A 23,195-nucleotide genomic window follows, 5' to 3' on the forward strand; every position below is an offset into this window, starting at 1 on the left:
AAAAAGGGTTAAGGTTAAGGTTGGGGGACAATCAGTAGTCACTCCGAGTGGTTCAGCTTTTTTGTTGTGCTTTGTCATTATAATTTTGATGGTACTTGGATTGATTCAGTGTTATGTCGATGGCACACTCTTGTGGTTGTTGAGGGTTTTCTCATGCTCAATTATAAATTCAAGGCTGCTCCTGCCTTTGTTTCTCTGCATCTGGAGTGGCCTGGGACACATTTCACTAAGTGGCTTTGCCTTCAACACAATCTGAGCACTAACATGTATTTTCTTCTAATAGGTGAGCTTATCAGCTTAAACTCCCAGAGGTGTTTTAAAACCTTCCTCAAATCAGTCTTCCTCAAACCCTAACCCTGACACAAGACCAGGCCAAACAAATCAGCCTATTCCAAATTAGCCTTAAAGAATCCTCATGCAGCTTAAATTGTTTTGAAACAACATATAGAAAGAAAAAAATAAATAAATAAAAATAATCAAAATAATTTCAAAAGCCACAGGAACATAATTTTTCCCCCTCCAGTCATTATCTAATAGGCATATGTGGAGACATAATAATGGCGACAAGTAATCTAATATTTTCAGAAAACAAATTTATTTATATTTTGTTTACACGAAGAGCAACATATTGTTTAAAAGCATCTGCAGCATGTCACCCCCATGCAAGAACAAACACAATCTGATGGGCTTTACTGCATGGTTCACCTCCTTTGATTGAATCCTGTACCTGATCAGTAATAATGACCTGCTATCGTCTAAAAAAATGTAATCATTGTGCCACAATGCTAATAACATTGAACTTAGGCGGTTGTTGGCAGTGAGATGTGTCTTGACTGACAATACTATATTTACGTATTAGATGTGTACTGCAGTAACATTCATTAACAGTCTGTGAAACTAGGATGGACTGTAACTCAGTGGAAATACTGCGGAGAATCTGTTGAAAAATCTAACCCGCAATAGGTTCCTTCATTCCTGAGTTATTTGTCAACAGGCTTTCCATTTTTTTGCAGAGCGATTCCTCCCCTCTGGGGAGAGGTACCTCCTTTAACATCCATCTTTTTCAGTTTAATCACAACCTAATCTGTGAGGAGATTCTGATACTAACCTATAGGAGTCACTAGTGCAAAGATAAACAGTGAGGTACTGTTACTGGTGTTATTCTTCCAAAGGTGTCTAAAGAATGAACAGATCTGTTAACGGTGGCTCCTTTGGCCACTTTAAGTAAAGCTCAGGATGCGTTGACAGCTGGATTTAAATTTAAATTTCATCTTGCAAATGTTGGGGAAGCATTTAAAGACACTTTCTCAATAAATGGTGAGCCTATGTGGCTGGCTAACATCGGGAGGAAATTTAAACTGATGAGTAACAGCTCACTGGACAGATGAATGATGCCCAATTTAAATGTTCTTCTATACACTTGGTATCTTCAATGTGCACATTAGCCCTTAAAACTCAAACATTCATCAGCTAAGGACCTCTTTGTGGTGGTCAGAAAATACAGGAAATACAGTAAAAAGTATTTGACCAAAAACCCTTGATCAATTCTATGTATACATTCCTCCTTTACACTATATACACACACAACAGAACTCAGTGAAAAGGTTTAAGATAGTACATCCAAAATTGCAGGGGAAAGGATTGTGGGAATGAGCTTATTTACAATATAGTTACAAGTTTACAAGCAAAAAGGGCCAAAGAATGAGTCTGCACAGTGACTGCACTGCACACAAAACAGCAAATGAAAGGAAAGGCTTGGGAAAAACTGAGATTTTCATTTTAGAAATAAATGAAGAAAGAAGAAAAAGAGAAAAAAAGAAAGAAGATCATTTGGTTCCAGTGTGCACTGCCTGTTCTCCCCTAAGACACATTGGTTGATCTAAACCTGCACGGCTGTGCAGTACGCCATCGACTGTCCCCAGTGGGGAAGGTTTGTCAGTACATTCAAGTGATGGTGACACAAGACTGGGGCATCGAGCTGTCAATAAACCAATCTTCCAGCCAAACCATGACGTTGATTGCGTGATTTATGAGAGCAAAGATTGACACACACAGGTATCTTTTCTACACATGACACAGAGTGACAAGGATAATTTAATTCTAAATACTAATAACTAAATACTAACATCGCTCAAGTACTGTAATGTTGACTTTTCATCGCTGAGGAATCCCTGACAAATGCAACTGCATGTATCCATCAGAAGGTCCGGGGACTGACTGGAAGTACATACATAAGCACTAACAGTTACATTCTTGATACTTTATACTCTTTTTGGAGTGGCCATGATACAGCTCATACACTTAAGTGCCTGTGAACAAGCTGAGCAAAAGAAATGTTGGCGAAGCATGATTGTCTGCTCAGGCATGAGGTTTATATAAGAGCTGCAAAGAAGAGGTTTGGTCAACAGCATAAAGCATGAGGAGTGTGTGTTTGCATCAGACAACTCCCGGTCAGACACACAACCAGAACCACCCTGAGCTAGGAAATACAAATTATGGGACCTATCTGAGAAAGCCAAATACCTTGTCCGCCCAGGGGAGGACAACTCTGGTTCTGTTTAATACTCTGGCCTAGATAAAAGGAGCTTGCAGACAAAGGTACAATAGTGCAAACACTGCTGTTGTCTTGACAACATGCCCGAGTTGGCTGTTACCCGGGCCGAGACCAGATGGAGTGCATGTATTAAAGCAGGTTTCGGAGTGAAGGCAGGTTCTTGTCCATCCAGCACTGATTCAGCCTAATGGTTTCCAAAGCTTCCTGCACACTCCTCATCTGAGAGCCACGCTCCTTCAGACTGGAGAAGAAAGCCTGTACCTGCAGAACACACAAAGCCAACAATGCCTTCTCAAAAACAATGCACTTAATGTAAGGGATGAATATATAATATTGAAGAAGAAGAAGAAAGGAAAAAAAAAAAAAAAAGAAATCATACTTGATCAAGATGTCTCTGTGTGGAGAACTGGGAGGTGGCAGATTTTATGATTGTTTGAATGGCAAAGGAGCCAACAGGGAACCTGTAGCAAAAAAAGACAAAACACAATAATACTGATGTAATTTACTTTCCACTTTTTTATGAGATACTCAAAAGATTTTACGTCTGCCTGTGATGACATATAAAAAGCTGACAGAAACCACTTACTTCTCTATGAGTCGGTCCCAGTTCTCCTGTACAAAATCCCAAGCAAACAAGTAGCCAGAAAAGCTGTTACACACAGTGCTGATGACCAAGGGCAGTTCCTGGGTCTGGATGATGTCCCCGTTTAGACCTGCCTTTAGAATCCTAGACAGACCCAGAGTTCAGTTCAAACATCAAATGATGTGCGGAAACTTTCAACCATTGTTATAATGCAAACAGGTTAAGTGAGCACATTGTAACCCTGATCTTATACCTGGCACAAAGCAAAACACAAATGTTTTTGCTAGTTTCTGACTAACACGGTAATTTTTCCTTCCAATGTCAACATTGTTTAAATAACAAATACATTCATGCCCTCGCAAAATAATTTAAAGGTACAGTACATAAGTAGAATAGAGCAAAAGCTTGGTCTGAAGTCAGTGGCCTCGTATTCTACTCTTAGAGTACACAGATAATAATACTAGTATAGGAGTGTGCTTCAAACTTTAGTTACTGAAGCAATGTGCCATATTGCTTTTATGCAACGATTCCATCTAAGCGTGGATAAATGTTTAAAACGTAATAAATGTGAAAAGTTGAATGTCTCCATTTGTCATTCTGTCTTGCAAAGCAGACTGGAGTAGATCATGAGGTCGCAGGTGGTGCTGGAGCTAATCCCGACCAACGTACTGGGCGAGGGCAGGGTACACCCTTTACAAGTTGCCTGTCCATCACAGGGCCAACACACAAAGACAGACACATACAACCACTCACGCTTACATTCAGACGGTGGGAGGAAACCAGAGTACCAAGAGGAAACCCACACAGACACGGGGAGAACATGCAAACTCCCACAGAAAGGCCCCAGGCCGGGAACCAAAACCGCGACCTTCTTATTGTGGGGCGACAGCGCTAACCACTACGCTGCCATGCTGCCCAGTGGAACTATTATACGAAATTTAAACACGCGTCAAACTTTGCACTAGATGGGAACGGATTTGTAAAGTAGTGAACATGAATTAAATATATAGCTTTGCCATTCAGTTGGGTCAAAAGGAAACTGATCTTTTAAGACAGAACTATACAGTTTGTATTTTAAATAAATCATGAATGGAGAATAACACACATACACTTACCATGCTAAAGCACGTGTGTTCGGAGTAGATGCTAGGCCCTCCAGCATTTTTCGCTTTTCTGCATCATAGGTGGCATGTCCATACATATTGAGTAAAGACTCCCAGCCTTCATCTGACTGAGCAGCCACAGTGAATACAACTCGCTGCAGATCCCCTGGTATCCTATACAAATATGTTTTGGAGGAATAAATAAACAAATATATATTTTTTTTTTATTATTTTACAGCTGCTCCAAATTCTCTTCTTACAGTTCAAATGCCACAACTCCAACCCTACTAAGTCATGTCTATTTCCAAAGTAGATGTGTTCTTGCTGTGTTGCTACCATGATTGACCAGAATACAAAAAAATGCTAATTTCTTGTGTGCTTTACGTACCGTGAAGTACCATTGGACTCAATGTATTGTTTGAAGAGGGATTTTGCTTGCTGAATACACCTTTTTTCATCCAGATTACAGGCCATTTCCAGCAAGGTTGAACGTAACTCCTGTTTGGATACACTCTCTTCCTCTCCCCACGTTTTTTTGTTCATCAGAGGGGCAAAAAGATTCAGGATATAATTCTGTAACATCGGAGAAAAAATTGCAGATCATTAGTTAAAGTTAGTATACAAACACAAAACTCTGTTTTGCTGCACAGTGTGAAATCCAGTGGTTAATCGACCACGATCGATCTTCTTTTTAACAAGTCTAGCCAAAGTAATCACCAACATGACAGCATACAGACTGTTAGGGGAGTAATGTCTGCAAAGCCATTAAACATTAAAAATGCCTTCTGTGTAACATTTTGAGGTCACAAAGAGAGAACTGTGCATTTGTGTGAGTGTGTGTATACCTTCAGGCTGGCCACAACAATATTCTCCTGTCTTTTGTCAAGTAGCCTGTAGATACGATTGAGCTGTAACAAAGCCTCTGTCACAGGGGATGTCTCTGTTTCGTTGGACATGTAGTTCAACAGGTTGATTACTTGATGGAAGGCTACACGTCCCAGTCTGATGACAAGGAAATAAAGTGATCAACAATTGAAATGCCTTGTGGTTGTGTCAAAACTACTTAAGTTACAGTTTAAATTCATCTCAGTCCAGATTTATTATGTATTGCAAAGAATTGTGCCATTGAGTAATGGCAAGTGTAGAGAGACAACAGAAAAAGAAAAAAACTTTCAGCAGAGGTATTATAAGTCAGAGACAGTGATTATCTATCGTACCTGGAGAGAGCAAAGATGTTGTGTATGAGTGAGGCACGGTCCTCATGTGTAAGAACACTAATGTTTGCGGACAAAGCCTCAGTCAGAGCACGCCAGCCTTCATCTCCATAATGGACAATGTAGAAACCTGTGTTTTTGTAGTTCAATTTCAGCCATTTTACGCTTTCTGGCACCTTTAGAATACCTGAAAACACACACAAACACCCAATCTTTTAAAACGACAACCAAGATTCTGACACTTACAAGCAGAGTAAGGAGTGCAGGACAAAGACAGAAGACGCACTGTAACACAGTGATGGATTGCAGATTGTCTAAAGCAGTGTGAAAATGAAAACCTCTCATAAATCATGGCAAACAAACCTAATAATGGAATATGTCATCAAACTACTGATTTCCACACAAACATAAAACCATACACATAGAGTCAGAATTAAAAGGTGCATTTGTAGAAGAGCTAACAAAGAATGTGACTTTACCTGGTATAGAATTTCAATTTATGTATTCAGTCAAATTGATCCACAGTGCCAACAAAATATTTTTTATATTTTTGTGGCTAACAATCTTTTATGTTACTGGATAGCAACCAGTTATTCATTGTATATATTCACAAAGCAAACCCTGTTTTGTGAAGAAATTCCCTAAGGGCATTACTGAGATGCAAGTCACATTTACTGTTAGTTACTGTTTACATGTACGGAGGCAGTGAAAGGTTTTTTTTTTCCCACTGCACACAGAATTGACAGCTAATGGAACACAAGGAGATGTTCAGTGAAATTATGCTGGGTGCATTAGAGGTTATTAGATAACAATTGCTTAGTGAATATTTGATGATATGAATAGTTTGTTTTTTACCTGTCTTTGTCTTCAGAGTGAACAACTGTCTACACTCAGGGGCCAAACTACAGCTGTCATTTAAATACGTCACTGGGATGATCCACATGCTGAAGAGAGAGCAAAACGCAGTCGTGGTTATGAAGTGTGTCTGTGACACCTCTGGCTTTGTGTGTCTGTGTGAGTAGTAACAGCCTACCTGGAAGTATGCATGGCATTGTCAGATGTGAGAAGAAAGTGCTCCTGCGTGAGGGTCACCTGATCTCCCTTGCGGCTCACAGTGACCAATGGGAAGCCTTTCTGTGATGTCCACGAGCTCATCATCTCTGATACATTCTGGTGCTGCGTTGACACCTCAACCTGAGGACAAAGAGAAAAATGTAGTCTGTGCAGGGAAATGACAATGTTTTCCCTGTACATATGTAGATAACTGTGGGAGCTGTCTGGGAAGTCAGCTATTACATCCATAAGTAAATAAGCCAAGCATCAACACTTTCATGAACTTTGCCTTTGATACATGCAAATTCCACCATTCGCACCAATTACATTCCATTCTTTTTTTGCCATATATTACAGATGATTAGGGTTGGTAGCATTGTGGTATTCCTTCTAATGACATGACAAACTAAGCAGGTACAAGTAAAGCAGAAACTGCAAGTAATGAGTTAGCAAGCTGCCAATAAGATCAGGCCACTTAGTCAAAGAACTTTAAACAATAATTGTTCAATCTAATGTCTGCATTTGCACCATAACACTGTCAACTATTATCAAATCAGATTTACTTATATAGCACCAAATCATAGCAAAGTTACATCAAGGCACTTTACATGTAGAGCAGGTCTAGACCAAACTCTAAATTTATCAAAAGTCATTTTTCTGCCTTTTAGAGTTGAATGATGGAGCTGCTAGGACACTTCTGTGATCGCTCATCATGAAGGTAAGACATGCCAAACACAGCTGGTGTCAAGAAGAATAAAACTGTTGGTAAAATGGTAAATGGTAAAAAGTAGCCAAAAAGACAAACTGCTGATATGCAGTGTCCATTATTGCCAGCACAAAAGGTACAAGAACACAAAGCACACCTGTGTAAGGCTGTTCCAGAGGCCATCAGTGTCTGTGTTGGATCCACTGAACTGTTTAAGGTATTGAATAATACCCTTTCTGAACTGTTGATCTCCTGGCAGGGAGGCATTCAGCATCAGAAGAATAGATGCACCCTGGTTATAGGAGAGGCACAAAAGAGACCAACTCAGTGTGAGGTCATGAAGTCCAAAAGAAAAAAAATTATTTCATTACTTTGATATTGCATATACAAATATACCTTTTCATAGGAGACAGAGTCAAACATCTCTTCGACCTGTTCTTCTGTATTAACATCTGTTGACACCGCATGGGAGGAATTTAGTGCATCTTTGTCCAAGGCTCTGAAGCGCACTGCCAGGAACAAATTACCCTGCAAACAAACGCAGGACTTAGTGCCCTGGTACACAGTGAAGAACACAATTTAATATGCTCTAGAGAATTAGAGAGCAGATGTGAGAACTTACCATGTCCAACTGGGGTAACACATTTTGCAGGGACATGTACTGCATGTAAGTGGCAAAGCCTTCGTTGAGCCAAAGGTCATTCCACCAGCTCATAGTTACCAAGTTTCCAAACCACTGCAACAAAGCATCAGACAAAGATTATAACCTGAATCATCTTCATAGTCTCTGCTCCTTTCACAAACACGGAGGGATAAAAAAAAATAAATAAATAAACTACCTGATGAGCGAGTTCATGTGCTATGACAGAGGCAACAACTTGTTTCTCCAGCGGAGAAGACTGTTTGCCCACCAGCAGGCTGGTCTCTCTGAAAGTGATGAGTCCCCAGTTCTCCATGGCTCCTGCCAGGAAGTCTGGGATGGCTACCAAGTCTGACCAAGGAAAAGGAAGCAGATTTCAGTGTTAAGAGAGGATTAAGTAATGGGGGGAATACAGTTGGCACAGTGGATGAAATGCACTGCAAGGGTGTTTTTGTGTGTGTGTTGTCACCTAGTTTTTTGAGGGGGTAATCAATTTCAAAGAAGTTATTGTAGAACTCCAGCAGTTTGGAGGCTGTGTCCAGAGCATAGTCAGTGTGCTCCTTCTTCTCTGGCACAGAGTACACAGACACCTGAAATACACAGACATGGATATATATATCCAGACATTTTCTCAGCAACTACACAACATCGGTGATCATCAATCCTACGTACCTGAGTTTTTGAGACATCTTTGGTGACTGGGATAAAATCACCAACAATGAAGGCCACCAGGTATGTGCTCATGTTGACACTGGTCTTTTTATACTCATCTTGCACAAGGCTGTCATTGAGTGGTGTGGATTTAGCCTGAAACACACAGCACAAAGGCAAGCTGGCAACCAACAAATTTTGGCAGTGTAGATCAAGGTACATTTGGCAAATCTGTAGACATTGCTGGTACATTTATGTTGCAAGCAAGAAAAGCATGTTCAGAGATTTAATTGACAACAAATCAAATATTTGGTAAATTCTATGGTGGAAAAAATGTGCACACCAGATACATTTATCAAAGAGCCATTCCTTGAGATTTTCCAACACTTGGTAAGAAATAAGCTTAGGTAATTTCGGTAATGTTATAGTACCATTGGCATGTTGGAAAGAGTCATATAGTCAGATTTTCTGTTGATTTTAACCAGGAAGGTGGCTTTGAAAGCTGGCTCATCAAAGCAAGGAAAGGCCTTCCTGGCTGCCAGTGGTTCAAACTGGGTTGCAGCTAAGACTCTGGTAACAAGAAGGAGAACAAGAAACAAATTCAAGTGCAGGAAAAAAAACCAAAAACAAAAACAATAGATGAAACAATTCAAGCTTCTATCTGATGTTGCTCTGCAGCACATTTCAGCTATTTGGATATATTTTCAGCACAGCTAATTGGTCAAGTGTACCTCTTGTTTCCATTTTTATCAGTGTACGAACTGTTGTAGAATCCATCATAGGTGTTTGAGAGTTTAGCAGAGTATTCCAGGGTTAAAACACAGTGCTGGCCCCTCTTCAGCTTCTCAGAGAATTTAACAGCTATCTGGTCTCTGGGTTTGTACTCCAGCACAGTCACATTACTGGCCTTTCCATCACCGAGCTGAAAGACAGAATTATCAATTAGCAACTGGCAGGAAAAAAAGCTGTTCAGGCAGAAATTAAATAATCTAGGCAAACAAATTAATGAATGACATCTAAATCATCTGACATCTATCATTATCTGCAATCTTCCAAGCCCACCTTGAATGTAGCATTGGCAATGTTGAGATTGGAACTGTGCAAGACAATGTAATTGGTGTCATGACGCACGGACATGTAAATAACAGTGTGGCCAGTGAAGGTCATCTTGTCGAGGTCAGGGGCCAGAGTGAGGTTATAGCTGAGAGGACATATGCTGCGAGGCAGCCGGAGTTCAGCCCATGGGAACAGTTCGCCATTTGTTGACACAGGGTATACAGTCTCTACAGGAGTGGTGTTGTTTGGCTTTGGACAACCTGTCTGCAGAAGGGTTGTTACGTTAAACTTTGGAAATTGTTCTTAAATAGTCTTACAGAGATTGTGACTCAATGCAAAGAAGCAGTGATTGCAAATCCTACCTTAGCAGAGTCAGTGAATATTTTTTCTTACCTTTGTAAATTTGCATCCAGTGAAGAAGTATAGTGCCATAGTCATAGAGACTACTACCACCAGGAGTAACACACATACAACCATGGTACGAGTTGAGGGCTGTGAACATGACCTGAAACCAGGAAAAGTTTAACTTTACTTTAAACACTTCCACAAAAACAACCGGTTTTTCTTACTTTCCTGTAGACCAGTCTAAGGAAACTATCCCCTGGCTTGATTAATTCATCAGGGGATGTTACAGATCTGTATCTGTATCATCTATATCTATCTATAATAGGGCCCTGATATTTGAACACAACTTTTGATATTCACTCAGTGTGTTCAGCTGCAGTACTATGAGTCACAAATGTACAATTACAATCACACTTTCTAATACTTTAATTATAAGAAGTAATAGTTACTTTTGTTGCCTAAATTGCCTAAACAGGTGGTTTGGTCTTCACATATTTAAATATATTTATGGCTTAAATGGCATCACTGTTCACTAAGAAACTGTAAACACAAGGTTTCTGACATGACCTTGAATGTAGCAGCAGCGTCAGAAAATATTGAAATAGTTCAAAATCTGTCTCAAAAATAACAAAAGTTCATCAAGTTTTACTTCATATGAAATTTTATAAAAACCTGGTTAACGGGGGTAAATAATTAAAATGCATTAAATTGAATTTAAGAATCAATATATTGTGACACAACAATTACTAAAGAAATGGTTTTACATATGATAATACATAATTAATTACATAGCACTGCTTGATGCAAAAATGCTACAAACCACTGAAGAGAAAATTTTATATTGCAACATATTACAAATAAATTACATTTTTAGTACATTACCTGGGTGGAGCCTGTCTGGTGTATGGTGAAGAGTCAGATCTGGTGGCAGAACTACGATTCATAAAGGACATGCCCAGCAGACGTGCTGAAGACTCACAGTCCTCCTCATCCTCATCCATATCATTCTCTCCCAGGCCCCGCACAAGCAACCGTGAACTACGAGGCTCAAACACCACCTCGTCTGGGTCAAGAGCAGGAAACGCCTGCAGAGAGAAAGCAAAAAGTACACTCTATTATTCCCCAACTAAGCTGTGCACTCTATCCAGTATAATGCTGGGATTGGTCCTAGGTAAATTAGTGCAAGATAAGATGTCAGGTGTGCAGATGATAAGGAGATAGAAGGCAGAGTGAGGAACAATAGTAAGTAATCAGGTCAGACAGGCTATACAAATTGGAAATCTGCTCTTTAGCAAAATCTAGCAAAAAATTCTCAGACTTAAGGGAGATAAAGGCAGAAATCTAAACAATGGTTTCTTAATGGCATTAATATCAGGTATGTCTATATCAGCAGAATGTGACACCAAGGAAGAATTCATTGTGAAGATAAAATTTAAATTTAAATAACTTCTGTGAAGAAATTGGTCATTGCAGGACCACAGAGAGGGATATCAATACTGTGAACATTGGAAGACATGTTAACTGTGTGCAACTTGTAACCTTTCAGCTTAAAGTAATTCACACAATGTTGATCAAAGATGGTTGCACCTGACAGACAGAAAAAAAACATTTAATTGCAGAACTGAAAGTGCACAAATAAGCATCACTGGTTATCCACAAGTAGCCGACATCTTAGAGAGAACTGATCCTTATTCAAACTGCAAACAGCCAACCTGTTAAAATTAACAGTCAGTGTGGAAGAGGTCATATGGTCCAAGTGTGTATTCTCAGACAGGCAATATAACAAGCCAGGCATTCGCTGAAGTTAAAGACTGTACAGCTGATAGCATGGACATACCGGAAATGAAGTGGAGTCTTTGCCCAAATCAACAACATCAGGTTCTTCTTCAAACATGCTGTTCTCAATCATGTTCCTTGGGAGGTTAACACGCTCTAGAACAAACACAGAAGGAGCAATCAGACAAAGGGCTGTAAAAAGAGGAAATCAGGGAAATGTGAGAAAGAAAGTGGATTTTAAAAACTAGTATTTTCACTGATGCACGCAACATATGCTCTATGTTTCTGGAGCTTTCCAAAGACAGTAGTGGCACCACACCATAGTTCGACACAATGGTTTTTTTATGTCACTGAAGATGCAGGTAACATGATTCTACGTTCAACAAAGCACTGTTTTTCTTCAGTTTCCTGTTAGAAACCTGCTGCATTATTTCCTGGCACTATGACCTACATACCATGAGCTATTGTGAAAGGTACCTCGAAGAGATATGGTGTTTTAAAGTCTGTCAAGACAAAAATTCCCCTATTTTTTTCCATAGTATTTTCATTCAACAGCTGTGCTAACAAAGAACTAAGAAAATTACCTCAAAACTTGCAAAAAAAAAAAAAAAAACAAAAAACTTGCAACTCCACAAACCTGCCTCATCAGCAGTCCATGATCACCTCTTCTAATAGCCATGTGATTTTCAGCCAGCTGTAGTAATTCTTGAATCAATCAGAGTCTTGTGCAACTTCCTAATTTAATAACTACAAAAGAAGGAGAATGCTATGCAGTGCATGCCTCCCATTATGCCTCTACTTCCATCCATGCTTGGTATAGACAATGCTTTTTCAGTCTTAGCTGATGATGGATTTAAGTGGAAAGCACCCACTGAATGTCCATTGTTTAACCAAACAACAAGACTGAGCTTAAACTCCTGGAAAGAAAAACAAGAAGCTCAAATGAAGAGGGGAATTAAGCTCTTTGTCCCGTACAGTGTTTCTGATATGACATTATGAACTATCACTCTGTCTGGAGCGCATTGCTGTGGTGTGTATGCAGTGCATCTAAAAATAGGCTTGACGCTCAGTAGTAGGTAATATGTCTCGGGGAGGAAAGGATAAAAATAATACGGCCCAAAAAAACATGTCAAAATTTGTCATGTACTGTGATATCAACTTCTAACAGCTCTATTATATTATTATGCTTGTAGTTATTTGATATAACCAAAATGACAACAGAGAGACTACTAATATAATGGTTATTGTCAAAACTATAGTTAGAAAAAAGGCCAGTCGAATGTGAACCAACAACTCCTGCACCTTCAATGCAGCGGTACGATGTGAAATCCGCTGACTGTGCTCTTACTGTTTGGTGGAGACATCTATAAAATCTCCATTAGGGTCACAGATCTGCAGTTAAATGTGTCTTTCAGTTGGCAGGTACTGTAGGAGTCTGGACTTCAGGGAGAATGGGTCTGAACACACTAGAAAAATGAAGTTTCTATGCGCGCTCTTTATCTGATCAAATGTGATTTTGAACGACTACAAGTAACAAAAGAGAACACAAAAAAGGAAGTAAAACTGCTGAGGTTTGGCCACTGCTACTTCCAGGTCGAGACAAATCAAATCACCTCCACCCAGAAAGCCCAGAGAGCTGTTATAGATTGTGCTCTGGCCCTTTTGTTTGAATAAAGCCCTGGCAGCGCTGGGACCAAAACAGAGGTTACAAGGCAGCAGGCTGCTGGTGGCCTGAGCTCACTTATCAACTCATACACCAAGACAGCACATCTATTTATTTTAAATCAAGCCACCAGCCTGAACCGGGCGAACAGGACTGCTGTGTTTAAACAAAGAAAACTTAGATTGTCAATCTGAGTCTTGTATAATTAGTTTGAGTGTCGAGTCAGCTGTCGCTTTGGATGTTACCGACTTGTATCCGACCAAATTAAATAAAACGATACACTAATGGTCACATTTTGCTTTGAGAGGACAGACACTATCACGCTCCTGCAGCACCAACAAACAGACAGCAAGTGCTGCAAGCCGCGTTATTTACAAAAAAAAAAATGTAAAATAACCCAGAAAGCACAGAGGCGGCTCTGGATGTCTCCTGAGTCACCCTGTCACCATGTGTCCTCCGGTGAATGTCACTCCCAGGCAGCCTGCAGCCTGCAGCTCATGTCCCGTCATTAGCTGGCCTGCTGCTGTTCGCTAGTTTCCCCTGGACCATCTCCTTCCTTACCGGTGTTGCTACTGTCAAACGGATCCATGCCGGGATATCTCCGAGAGCCGCAGGCGTCCACAGCGGGAGAGGGGGTCGGGGGCGAGGGGGGTTCCTGTCCTCGTTTACGGACTTGGTGTTAGCCGAGCCCCGGACGGCAGACAGCAGCCGGACCGCCCGCCCTGCACCGACGGCAGCTACGTGTTAGCTAGCTGGGACGGCTCCCAACAGAGTAAACTGACTCAAACACATCCGCTCAGCTCACGTTAGCTCGTCTCCTCAACGGATCAGTCCATAGCTGCTCACCGAGCTGACGGCGGACTGGGGAGAGTTGTCTGGAGACAAAAGGCTACGGCAGAAACATGAAGACAGAGCGAGTATCGGACCTCTCCGTGAACTACCGACCGAGCTCACACTTTCCTTCCTGCCCGACGAGTTGTTGACAACCGCCCGTCAAATCACGGTCCGAGCGTCCGATTGGACGATCCTGCAGGGGGCGGGGCCACGCATGCCACGCACTTATATTTTTTATTTACGTGTAAGGAAATCTCGCTGTTGTTGTTTTGCATTCATTCAATGTATGATGTCGATCATAACCGCTGCATGGTGCAAGCTCCACCTGTTCACCTTAAACAAGTACATCCAAACACAAGGAAGGTGGAAGGTTAGGGAGGCACAGAGAACCCTTTATTGTGTTTCATGAAGAATCAATATACAGTGAATTTTATATGCTACTTTGGGAATGGATCACGCGCGCACACACACACACACACACACCAGCACAAATACACATATGACCAGCACACACACAACACCTCAGCTGCCAGTTTTACTGATTAAATTTTTGTTCCAACAAATTAGTCCCTGAAAAAAATACACAAAAAAAAAAAAAATCAAATCTCAAGTGTTGTTGAGCATGTTCCAATTTAAAGATTGTACGACACATACAAATTCAAAAACACTTTCAAGTGTCCTTTCTGTGGCACGTGTCAGCCACTGCCTCTCTTTCTGTTGTCCTTCACTTCAACTGATCATTCACCCAGTCTCTCAGAGGCTCCAGGTTCCTCTGAAACCAGCGAACATTTTTCCGTACGTTGTCCAAGGCAACTTGAGTAGCTCTCAGCTGAGATGACTGTTCTTTGATGGACTCAAAGAACAGTTGCACCTGGGGGTCAAACACATATATATATATGTTTACATAATTTAATCAAGGACAGTACAGCAAAATTACTTTTTTAGGGTCAGTCGCATAATTTTTCATGGCACAAAAGAGCTTTAATCAGACCTTTCTTAGGTCTAAGAGCAAATGGAGGTGCAAAAACATACACTTTTAAAGTAGTTGCATCAGACTATGGTGTTTTAATTTTCAAAATGATTTGAGGTGGGTTTGTTGTGAGTAAGAATTAAGATCAAAGTATACAGAGACACCATGTAATGCTGCCTTTAAAATTAAATATATTTACTTCAGTAAGTTCCTTGGGAGAAGAAAAGTGGCCCGTCGTTCCAATCAGGATGTTTCTAATACAAAATGAGCCCAACTGGAACCTGCAGCAAGTCAAGACAGTACATCAGACAAGACAGACAAAAATAAATAAATAAATATATAATAAATAATAAATAAATATATACTGCACAGAATATTATGCATCCAACACAACATACAGCAGTTTGTGGAGTGAAAAATTGTACAAACTAGCTACACAACTCAGCAAAAAGATAAGGACCACCTTTCTAACATTATGAAGGTCCACCAGAACCAGAGCCACTAAACCTCTGAAGGTGACCTTTGGTCAAGACTGTAAGTCCTGTAACGTGCGAGGTGGGACTTCCAGGGACCAGGCCTTCCTGTGCATCCCACGGATGCTGGATTGGATTTAATTATGGGAAATTTGGAGGCCAAGGCAACGGTAATTAATTTAGCATGGGCAGCATGAGCCAGCATTCATTTCAAAAAGATCACTGCAAAAAAGGAAGCACACCACCAGACCTACTCTTTTGGGGATTCTCCGATCCACTTGTCTACACATCACAGTTTGGCCCCTGTCAACACTACTCAGACTGCTTCCAATTTCAAGAAGTGATTGTTTACCTGTTGACTAATATATCCACCATTTCACAGATGTCGTTTTAAGGAGATTAGCAGAGTCATTAGCTTCACTTGTTACTTTGTTCAAATGTTGCAGCTGATCAGTGTGTACTTGGTAAGATATTATTGTAAGCGTTGGTATTTCTGCATTTTTATTACATCACATGGTTTGATACAGTTACATTCACACTATCTCCGTTGTTTACCACTAACCTTTTAACCAACATGTCCCAGTTCGTTTTGACAAAAGTCCAGGCAAGTTGATATCCCCTTGGGTTCCTGGCCACCATGAGGATGAGACTAGATAGGTCCTGTGATCGAATCACTTTCCCTTCCACACCCAGCTCCAGCAATCTGCAACACAAACACACATGTGCAGCTGACTAAAATACAAAAATTCTCACCTGAAGAGCCTTTACTTGAGTATCTGCAATACTGGCCAAGGAATAAGTGGAACAAGTACTGTTATATCATACCCCACATTTGCCACAAGATGGCAACATAGACTTTGTGTAAAAATATGTTAGGAAGACAATTACCTCTCCAGCTTATTGGTGTCTCTGCTGTGGGTCAAGGCAAACAGGATTTTATGCTTTTGTGCTGCAGAGAGAGAATTGTTGTATGCGTGCAAGAGTGAGGTCCAGCCATCATTGTCCTGTGCTCCAACTGTATACACTATCTCTGCCACATCAGTGGGTAAGCTAGAGTAAACACAAGCATGGATGAAACATGAAATGATCAGGTCCAGTGTAGGATATGTGGCTTTTGTGATTTATATTAAAACTGTCAATAATTTGGTGTGGTAATATGTTATTTAGACAGACTTGAGAGTTCCATTGGACTGGAGCCAGTCTTTGAAGCTCTGCTGCGCTCGCTCCAGACAGGGAGGGTCATCCAGGTGACAAGCCAAAGAGAGGACTTCTGACCTCAGCCGTCGTTCTGATACAGAGCCGCTGTCGCTCCACGTCTGCTGATCAATGACAGCACGGAAGAATCGCAGGATATACGTCTGCACCAAAGAACACAGAGAAACAGCATTTACATCAACTTAATTTCACACTGAAATTGACAGAAATATCATACAGCCTTTTGGCTTCTTGGCCTCTTACCCCCAGGTTTTGTGTTAGCTCAGGCTCATGCCTTTTTTCAATCAACCGGTAAAAGGCCTCCAGATAGCCCAGTCCTTGGAGTAGAGGCACTGTGTGGCTCTCATATCGTAGATAACCAATCAGGTCTAGGGCTTTATTGATTGGCAGGTGACCTGCCCTGTAGGGAAATACCAGAATGATTAAAAAAGTACCGCTACCCCTCTTTGGCGGGGTAATCAAAACTGTAACCTACCGATGCAGAAAAAAGTCTCATTGTCATATACTGAACCGCAAACACATTCACATGTATATACTTACGTGACCAATTGGAAAGCGTTGTGTATGAGGTGACTCCTGTCTTTGTAGCTTAGAGCAGTGTGGTTTTCCCTCAGCAGTTTGTTTATCTCATCCCAACCACCATCCTCATAATGCACCACATAATAGCCAGTCATGTCAGCGTTTACTTTCACCCAGCTGACTTCCTCCCCTATGTGGATACTGTCTAAACGGCACATAAATAGCAGAAGGAAACATTATGCCAAAGGAAAATCAAAATACATATGGGTTGTATTTCACACACTCTCAATTACTTTTTACCAGTTTGTGTTGTCATCAGGTGTCTGTGAATGGTGCTTGAAACATCGGTCTTGTACGTCAGCGGGATATGCCAAAGAAAACTAAACAAGTGCGGAAACTTGAGAGTTACCACAGACCCTCTCATTGATAGTGGTTATAGAGCTTTATGTGCATGTGCATGTGCATGCTCACCCTTTCTGCAACATGGGCCAGAGAGGATCAGAAGGCAGGACTGTCCGCAGGAACCTGTCCTGTCGAAGCAGCAAACGGGACCCTTTCCTTGTTACAGTCACCAGAGGAATACCTTTCTGCAGAGTCCAAGTGTTCATCATGGCTGTCAGATCCAGATGTTCCCCTGCAAACAAGTACTGTAAGAGACAGTTAGAGATCAACACATGTGGCCATAATCTTGCAAATCGTGCAATACTTATAAGAGGTAGCTCGTGAAGAGAGGTCAGAGAGTTGATGTTATGCTTTGTTTACTCACTGCATTCTTGGTGGCCTGGCTACTGCTGTAACAATGTTCTCCTGAGATAAAGTCTTCTTCTGAGCACGTCTGAAAAACAACATAAGCTTTTCAACCTTAGTTCCTCTTACAATGGATGAAAATAATAATAACAATAATAAAGTAATGACAGCTTTGCATGGTTTAGTCCATTAAATACAAATCACGTCTTATTTCTTTATACAACAAAGTGAACAATAGTGCTTTATAGGTTCATGGCTTCATGGGTGTTATTCAGATTTGATTTGGTGCAGTAAGAATAGTTGTTGAACTTGTTTGAAATTGGTAATCCATCACAATGAGAACAATGTCTCCTGTTATTTTCAAGTGTTTGGCTATCAACTCCTGGCAATGCAGCGATTTTCTTTGAACATAAACCAATCTGCACTCAAAATGCCTTTTCCGGGCACACACCACATTACTTTGACTGCAATGAAAACAGATATAATTTTAAGTTTGATAAATGATCTACTTTCAACAACTTTAAAGTCTCAGTAAATTGACTTTTTTTTTTTTTTCAGGATGTGGCTTTGTAATATTTGGGCTACACAAAAACGAAAAAAAGGAATTTTGTATGCAATTATGTAACAATATATAAAAAAAAAAAAAAACGAAACAAAAACCTAAATATAACATTTAATAACATATCTGAACATACATTTGCCAGACTGTCCCACAGGTCCTGGTTGTGTGCATTTTTGTAGCTGTATTTGCGGAGGTATCGCACTATCCCGCTCTGAAACACATCATCTGTGAGAAAGTGTCGCAGCATGTGCAGGACACATGCTCCCTGGTGGGAGAAGGACAGAGGGTCCATTTATCAACAAGTCACAACACTAAATGTTGATTTCAAAGACTTTCTGTGACATCAATATCAGCATCAATACATGGATCAATTAATAATTAATCAACACTTAAACATTTCCAATCATGTTTTAATTGCAAGTTTTCTGCTATTTCAAACATGACAAGGCAACTAAGATATCTCATAATCAGTAAACAGACATGTAAGACTGAAAGCATACCTTGTCATAGGAGACTGTGTCGAACATTTCTTTAATCTGAGTGGGGTTCTCTGCTGGACTGGATATCGGGCGAGAGGAGTTCAATGAATCATGACCAACAGCTGCAAAGCAGGTATCCAGTAGATATTCATCCTACAAGATTGTGCATTGAAACATCATTAGCAATCTTCAGCGTTAGTCGTAATATTTCATAAAGTCTCAGAAAAACTCACCACTTTGAGTTCAGGGTAGGTGGCCTCCACTGAAATATATTCCATGTATCTGGCAAAGCCTTCATTCAGCCATATATCATTCCACCACTTCATGGTCACCAAGTTACCAAACCACTGTAGGCAAGATTTTAAATTTGGCTGGTGATGTGTAATGGAGCTGTTGAAGTCTGAACTACAACACACTGGTATCCTGAATGTGGTTATTGGCCAGATACACTGTCACACTCTCACCTGATGGGCAAGCTCGTGGCCAATCACCATAGTAACCCAGAGTTTATCAGAAATAGAGGATGTGGGGGGGTCAAAGAGAAGGCTAGTCTCTCGGTAGGTCGTCAGACCCCAGTTCTCCATCGCACCAGACTGGAAATCTGGGATGGCGATCAGATCTGAAGGAGTGAAAGGATAGTTCAGGCAACTGAAAGTGAGACAACAGAGATGAAGAAATGCTCTTTGGTTTAGGTAAAGAACTAAAACAGTTTACCCGAACTAAAAAAGGTTCACCTTGTTTGGGGAGAGGATAGCGGATGTTGAAGTACTCCTCGTAAAAGTCCAGCATCTTGACAGCTACCTCAAGGGCATAGTTGGTCTGAGACCACTTCTCAGCAGCAGCATAGATGGACACCTACAGATGCATAATAATGGATTTAAAATGACAAAGATGACAGAGAAATTCAAATTTCAACTGCATAGTTTTGGAATATCTGATACCTTTACTCCAGAGGATGTTGTTGCAGTAACAGATTTGAAATCACAGATGACGAATGCTACGAGGTATGTGCTCATCTTCACACTCGCAGCAAACCGGTCCTCAATCAGGTCATTGCTTATTTTAACTGTCTTAACCTGAAATGCAAAAATATTAGTTGTACCTTTTTTGAATATTTATCACCAGTTATTTAGGCAATAGGACCAGCCTAACACTCACTACAGGCATGTTGGAGAGTGAAATGTACTCTGGGCTCCTCCTGATCCGCACAGAGAAGTTAGCTTTAAAGATTGGCTCATCAAAACAAGGGAATGCCATTCGAGCACTGGTGGGCTCAAAGTGAGTCGAAGCTAAATTTCTGAAATGAGACAACAGAAAGTATTTTTGTAATTAATTGTAACTATACCACATCTGTATGTTTGTATGTGTCTGAGATCTTACCTGGTTTCCCCTGAGCTAGTCCTGTAGGTGCTCTTGTAGAAGCCATAAAAGCCCTCAGCAAGTTTTGCCCCAAACTCAATATACAGAAAATATTTCTGCCCACTGCTGAGCACCCTGGGAGAGAAAATGCCAATCTGCTCATGTGAAGGGTTATGAAGAACTGGAAGAACCTATGAGCAGAAAATCAGAATCTCTCTGTCAGGTCAGGATTAAGCTATAGGAGAACATGGGTCCATTGCAAATATCAAAAGTTACCTACAGCTCTAAATTTACCTGTTCAGACAGATGAGCAAGGTTCTGATTCAGTATGGTGGCTCTGGAGATCTGTAGTCCCTTGCTGTGTAATACAACCCAGTTTGTATTGTTCTGAACATCAATCTGGATCTGAACTGAGCCAGTGAAGTTGAGATTTTCGAGGTCTGGATGCAGGAGGAGACGGTAGTGAAGAGGAACGATGTACCTAAAATGAAGAAATGTGGGTTACTTTTTTACTACTCAAAACCAGAGTTCCACCAAATTCTTGTCATTAATTTCCTGTAGTGTGACGTGTACCTCGGCAGACGAAGACGGCTCCATGGGAAGGACAGATTATCAGTGCCCAACAGAGATTGTGCTCCTTGATGACCTGATGCTTGTTGTGAACTGTTGGGTTGACTCCCAACAAGAAACACGTGAAATAAAGACAGTGCAAACAGGCTCACCAAGGCCATTGTAGAGGAAATGTCCTTCAAAAAAAAAAAGGAAATCAGAAAAACGAAAGTATGGGAGACGTTTATTGCTAGAACTGAAATCTCAGTCACATCCCGAACACAAGGGAGCAACTAAGCACAACCTGCAGTGAATGGTGGACGCTGATGTGGCGTCAGTCAAGTTCTCAGGGCTTCCTCAAAAACCTGAAAGATATTAGAGGAACAGCAGTTTTTCAGGGCACAGTGTTCATTGAGAAATAAAATGATTCTTTCCTCAGTCTAGTGCAGATTTGAGAAAGCTTTTCTTCCCTCAGCCAGGTGAAAACTGGTCCCAAGCTTCACTTTAGAAATATGGCAAAAGGTAACAGATAAGTACGACAGCGACTGTCCAGCTATGCACGACAGGACTATTCGCTCACTTCCCCAAATGTCCTTTGCAGCTACAGATATCAGGCTGTGGGATGTTTTACTGGATTGCAGATCAGATGCTTCAAGGAAGTGCACTGGCAATTCTAGCAAGCTGAACTCCAGGCCACAACACAACTAATGCATAAGGAGACTCAAACATGTGACAGACGAGGCACATGGTTTTCCATGTGGATAAAACAAGGTGAGGACACAGCTATAACTGTGAGGCGACAACAGCTGCAGCAGCATAACAGCAGTTCAAATCAGGCCGCACATGCTGCTGTACCACACCGAGGAAGAAGCTCAGTTACAACAAGCTTTGAATTCAGAAATGTCGCCCAAAACACCCGGTGGAACACATAATGAACACAGAACGTTTCGTTGTGTGATTGCTACTTGTTTTAAAGAAATGTCAGATAGCTTTACCTCGATCATTTTAGCCTCATCATCCTTCCTTCATGTCCCTGCTGGTGAGTTTCACTTTCTTTTTTAAACTCCCGCCCATGACTTCTGCCAGTGGTTGTGTGCATTTGTGGGAGTGTGTGTGTGTGTGTGTGTGTGTGAGAGAGAGAGAGAGAGAGAGAGAGAGAGAGAGAGAGAGAGAGAGAGATAATGTATAATATCTTGATGATAATTATAATGACAATAGCTTAGTTAACTGATGTCTTATGTCAAGTCAAGTCAACGGGGGAACAAATACAGGATATCACATCATCATCAAAAACCAGCAACACAGTTTCTCCTCACTGAGTGTGTGTTGTGTGCATGCAGGTGTGCTGTCTAATTTTTTGGGTGTGTTGATATGAGCAGTATCTCACCTCAGATCTAACAGCCGTGGGCAGGTGTGTCTCCAGTCGTTCAAAACGTCTTGGCACGGACTCGCCGCTGTACACTCTGACGTCCTGTCCTCAGCCTGTCTCTGTCTTCAGAAAGACACATATTCTTCACATGTATGGGAGTTCGCACTGTCTGCCTCACTCTCTCTCAGTGTGGGCTTTGGTGTGCGTGTTGGGATAAAGTGGGGGCACAGAGGGGGAATAACATTGTTAGTGTAAGGTCAAAAGAATGAGGCATGTTGATCACCCACAATGCAATGCTCCTGGCAGATCCAAACGGCATGCCCCCATTTCAAACGACAGCAGGCACACAAGTAAACTGTACACACACTCACTCTCACACTACCATAGAAGCCACTCTGACTAAAACAGACATGACTGAGCCACCCAGGGCTGTATTTTACCTTCCTATCATTTATTTATGCGCAGGTAAGAAATTTTATCTCTAATATTTGATCCAGATATGTATATTTGGAGTCAGTTAGCAACAAACCTTATATGTCTGAAATAGTCTCTGTATTTTAGAGTATATACCTGAGGGTGTCAAATAAAAATGCTAAAACTATCTTTATCATTATTACGATTCTATCCTTTTTTCCTACCACTTTTAACCTCATTTTTTATTTGTCCTCCTGTCTTCGCCCTTCATCCATCTCGACCAGGTATTGTAGAGTGTAATGTCCTGGCATCTTTGGCCCCTCCAGTGCACCTGTCAGGGGAAAGGCTTGGCTGGACCCTT

General features: G+C 41.0%; 2 protein-coding genes across 2 annotated transcripts; both read right to left on the reverse strand.

The window, feature by feature from the left end:
* Positions 1–573: 573 nt before the first annotated feature.
* lnpep (leucyl/cystinyl aminopeptidase) lies at positions 574–14,306 on the reverse strand. The gene is made up of 22 exons (XM_029510120.1): positions 13,906–14,306; positions 11,743–11,837; positions 10,788–10,990; positions 9,954–10,065; positions 9,567–9,824; positions 9,236–9,426; positions 8,936–9,074; positions 8,526–8,660; positions 8,323–8,443; positions 8,053–8,204; positions 7,836–7,949; positions 7,610–7,741; positions 7,371–7,505; positions 6,488–6,648; positions 6,310–6,398; positions 5,458–5,641; positions 5,086–5,242; positions 4,629–4,813; positions 4,253–4,414; positions 3,141–3,281; positions 2,934–3,015; positions 574–2,815 (listed from the first exon to the last, which is right to left on the reverse strand). The coding sequence occupies exons 1-22, from the start codon at positions 13,931–13,933 to the stop codon at positions 2,684–2,686; spliced, it is 3,108 nt and encodes a 1,035-aa protein (XP_029365980.1). The 5' UTR covers positions 13,934–14,306; the 3' UTR covers positions 574–2,683.
* Positions 14,307–14,544: 238 nt separating this feature from the next.
* erap2 (endoplasmic reticulum aminopeptidase 2) lies at positions 14,545–22,100 on the reverse strand. The gene is made up of 22 exons (XM_029510121.1): positions 22,047–22,100; positions 21,356–21,416; positions 21,076–21,248; positions 20,797–20,983; positions 20,524–20,693; positions 20,302–20,440; positions 20,085–20,219; positions 19,878–19,998; positions 19,608–19,762; positions 19,377–19,490; positions 19,165–19,296; positions 18,798–18,929; positions 18,122–18,190; positions 17,827–18,002; positions 17,656–17,735; positions 17,377–17,560; positions 17,080–17,236; positions 16,795–16,979; positions 16,510–16,671; positions 16,184–16,324; positions 15,348–15,429; positions 14,545–15,049 (listed from the first exon to the last, which is right to left on the reverse strand). Exons 3-22 carry the CDS (start codon positions 21,231–21,233, stop codon positions 14,903–14,905), a joined length of 2,826 nt encoding a protein of 941 aa, XP_029365981.1. The 5' UTR covers positions 21,234–21,248; positions 21,356–21,416; positions 22,047–22,100; the 3' UTR covers positions 14,545–14,902.
* Between the last annotated feature and the right edge of the window lie 1,095 nt (positions 22,101–23,195).

The sequence above is a fragment of the Echeneis naucrates genome, chromosome 9 (assembly GCF_900963305.1).
Source record: "Echeneis naucrates chromosome 9, fEcheNa1.1, whole genome shotgun sequence".
Lineage (NCBI taxonomy): Eukaryota > Metazoa > Chordata > Actinopteri > Carangiformes > Echeneidae > Echeneis > Echeneis naucrates.

Bases quoted from the DNA above. Each gene is read 5' to 3' on its own strand.
- erap2 (XM_029510121.1), bottom strand. From the start codon at position 21,233: ATGGCCTTGGTGAGCCTGTTTGCACTGTCTTTATTTCACGTGTTTCTT. The intron at 18,930-19,164 runs GTATGCTTTCAG...TTCTCCCACCAG, and splicing joins ACACAGTCTCCTATGACAAG to GGAGCATGTGTCCTGCACAT. The intron at 15,430-16,183 runs GTTAGTGGTAAA...GACTTGCTGCAG, and splicing joins TGGGACATGTTGGTTAAAAG to GTTCCAGTTGGGCTCATTTT.
- lnpep (XM_029510120.1), bottom strand. From the start codon at position 13,933: ATGGATCCGTTTGACAGTAGCAACACCG. The intron at 8,661-8,935 runs GTACTATAACAT...TGTGTGTTTCAG, and splicing joins CTCTTTCCAACATGCCAATG to GCTAAATCCACACCACTCAA. The intron at 5,642-6,309 runs GTAAAAAACAAA...GTGTGTTTTCAG, and splicing joins CACTCTGAAGACAAAGACAG to GTATTCTAAAGGTGCCAGAA.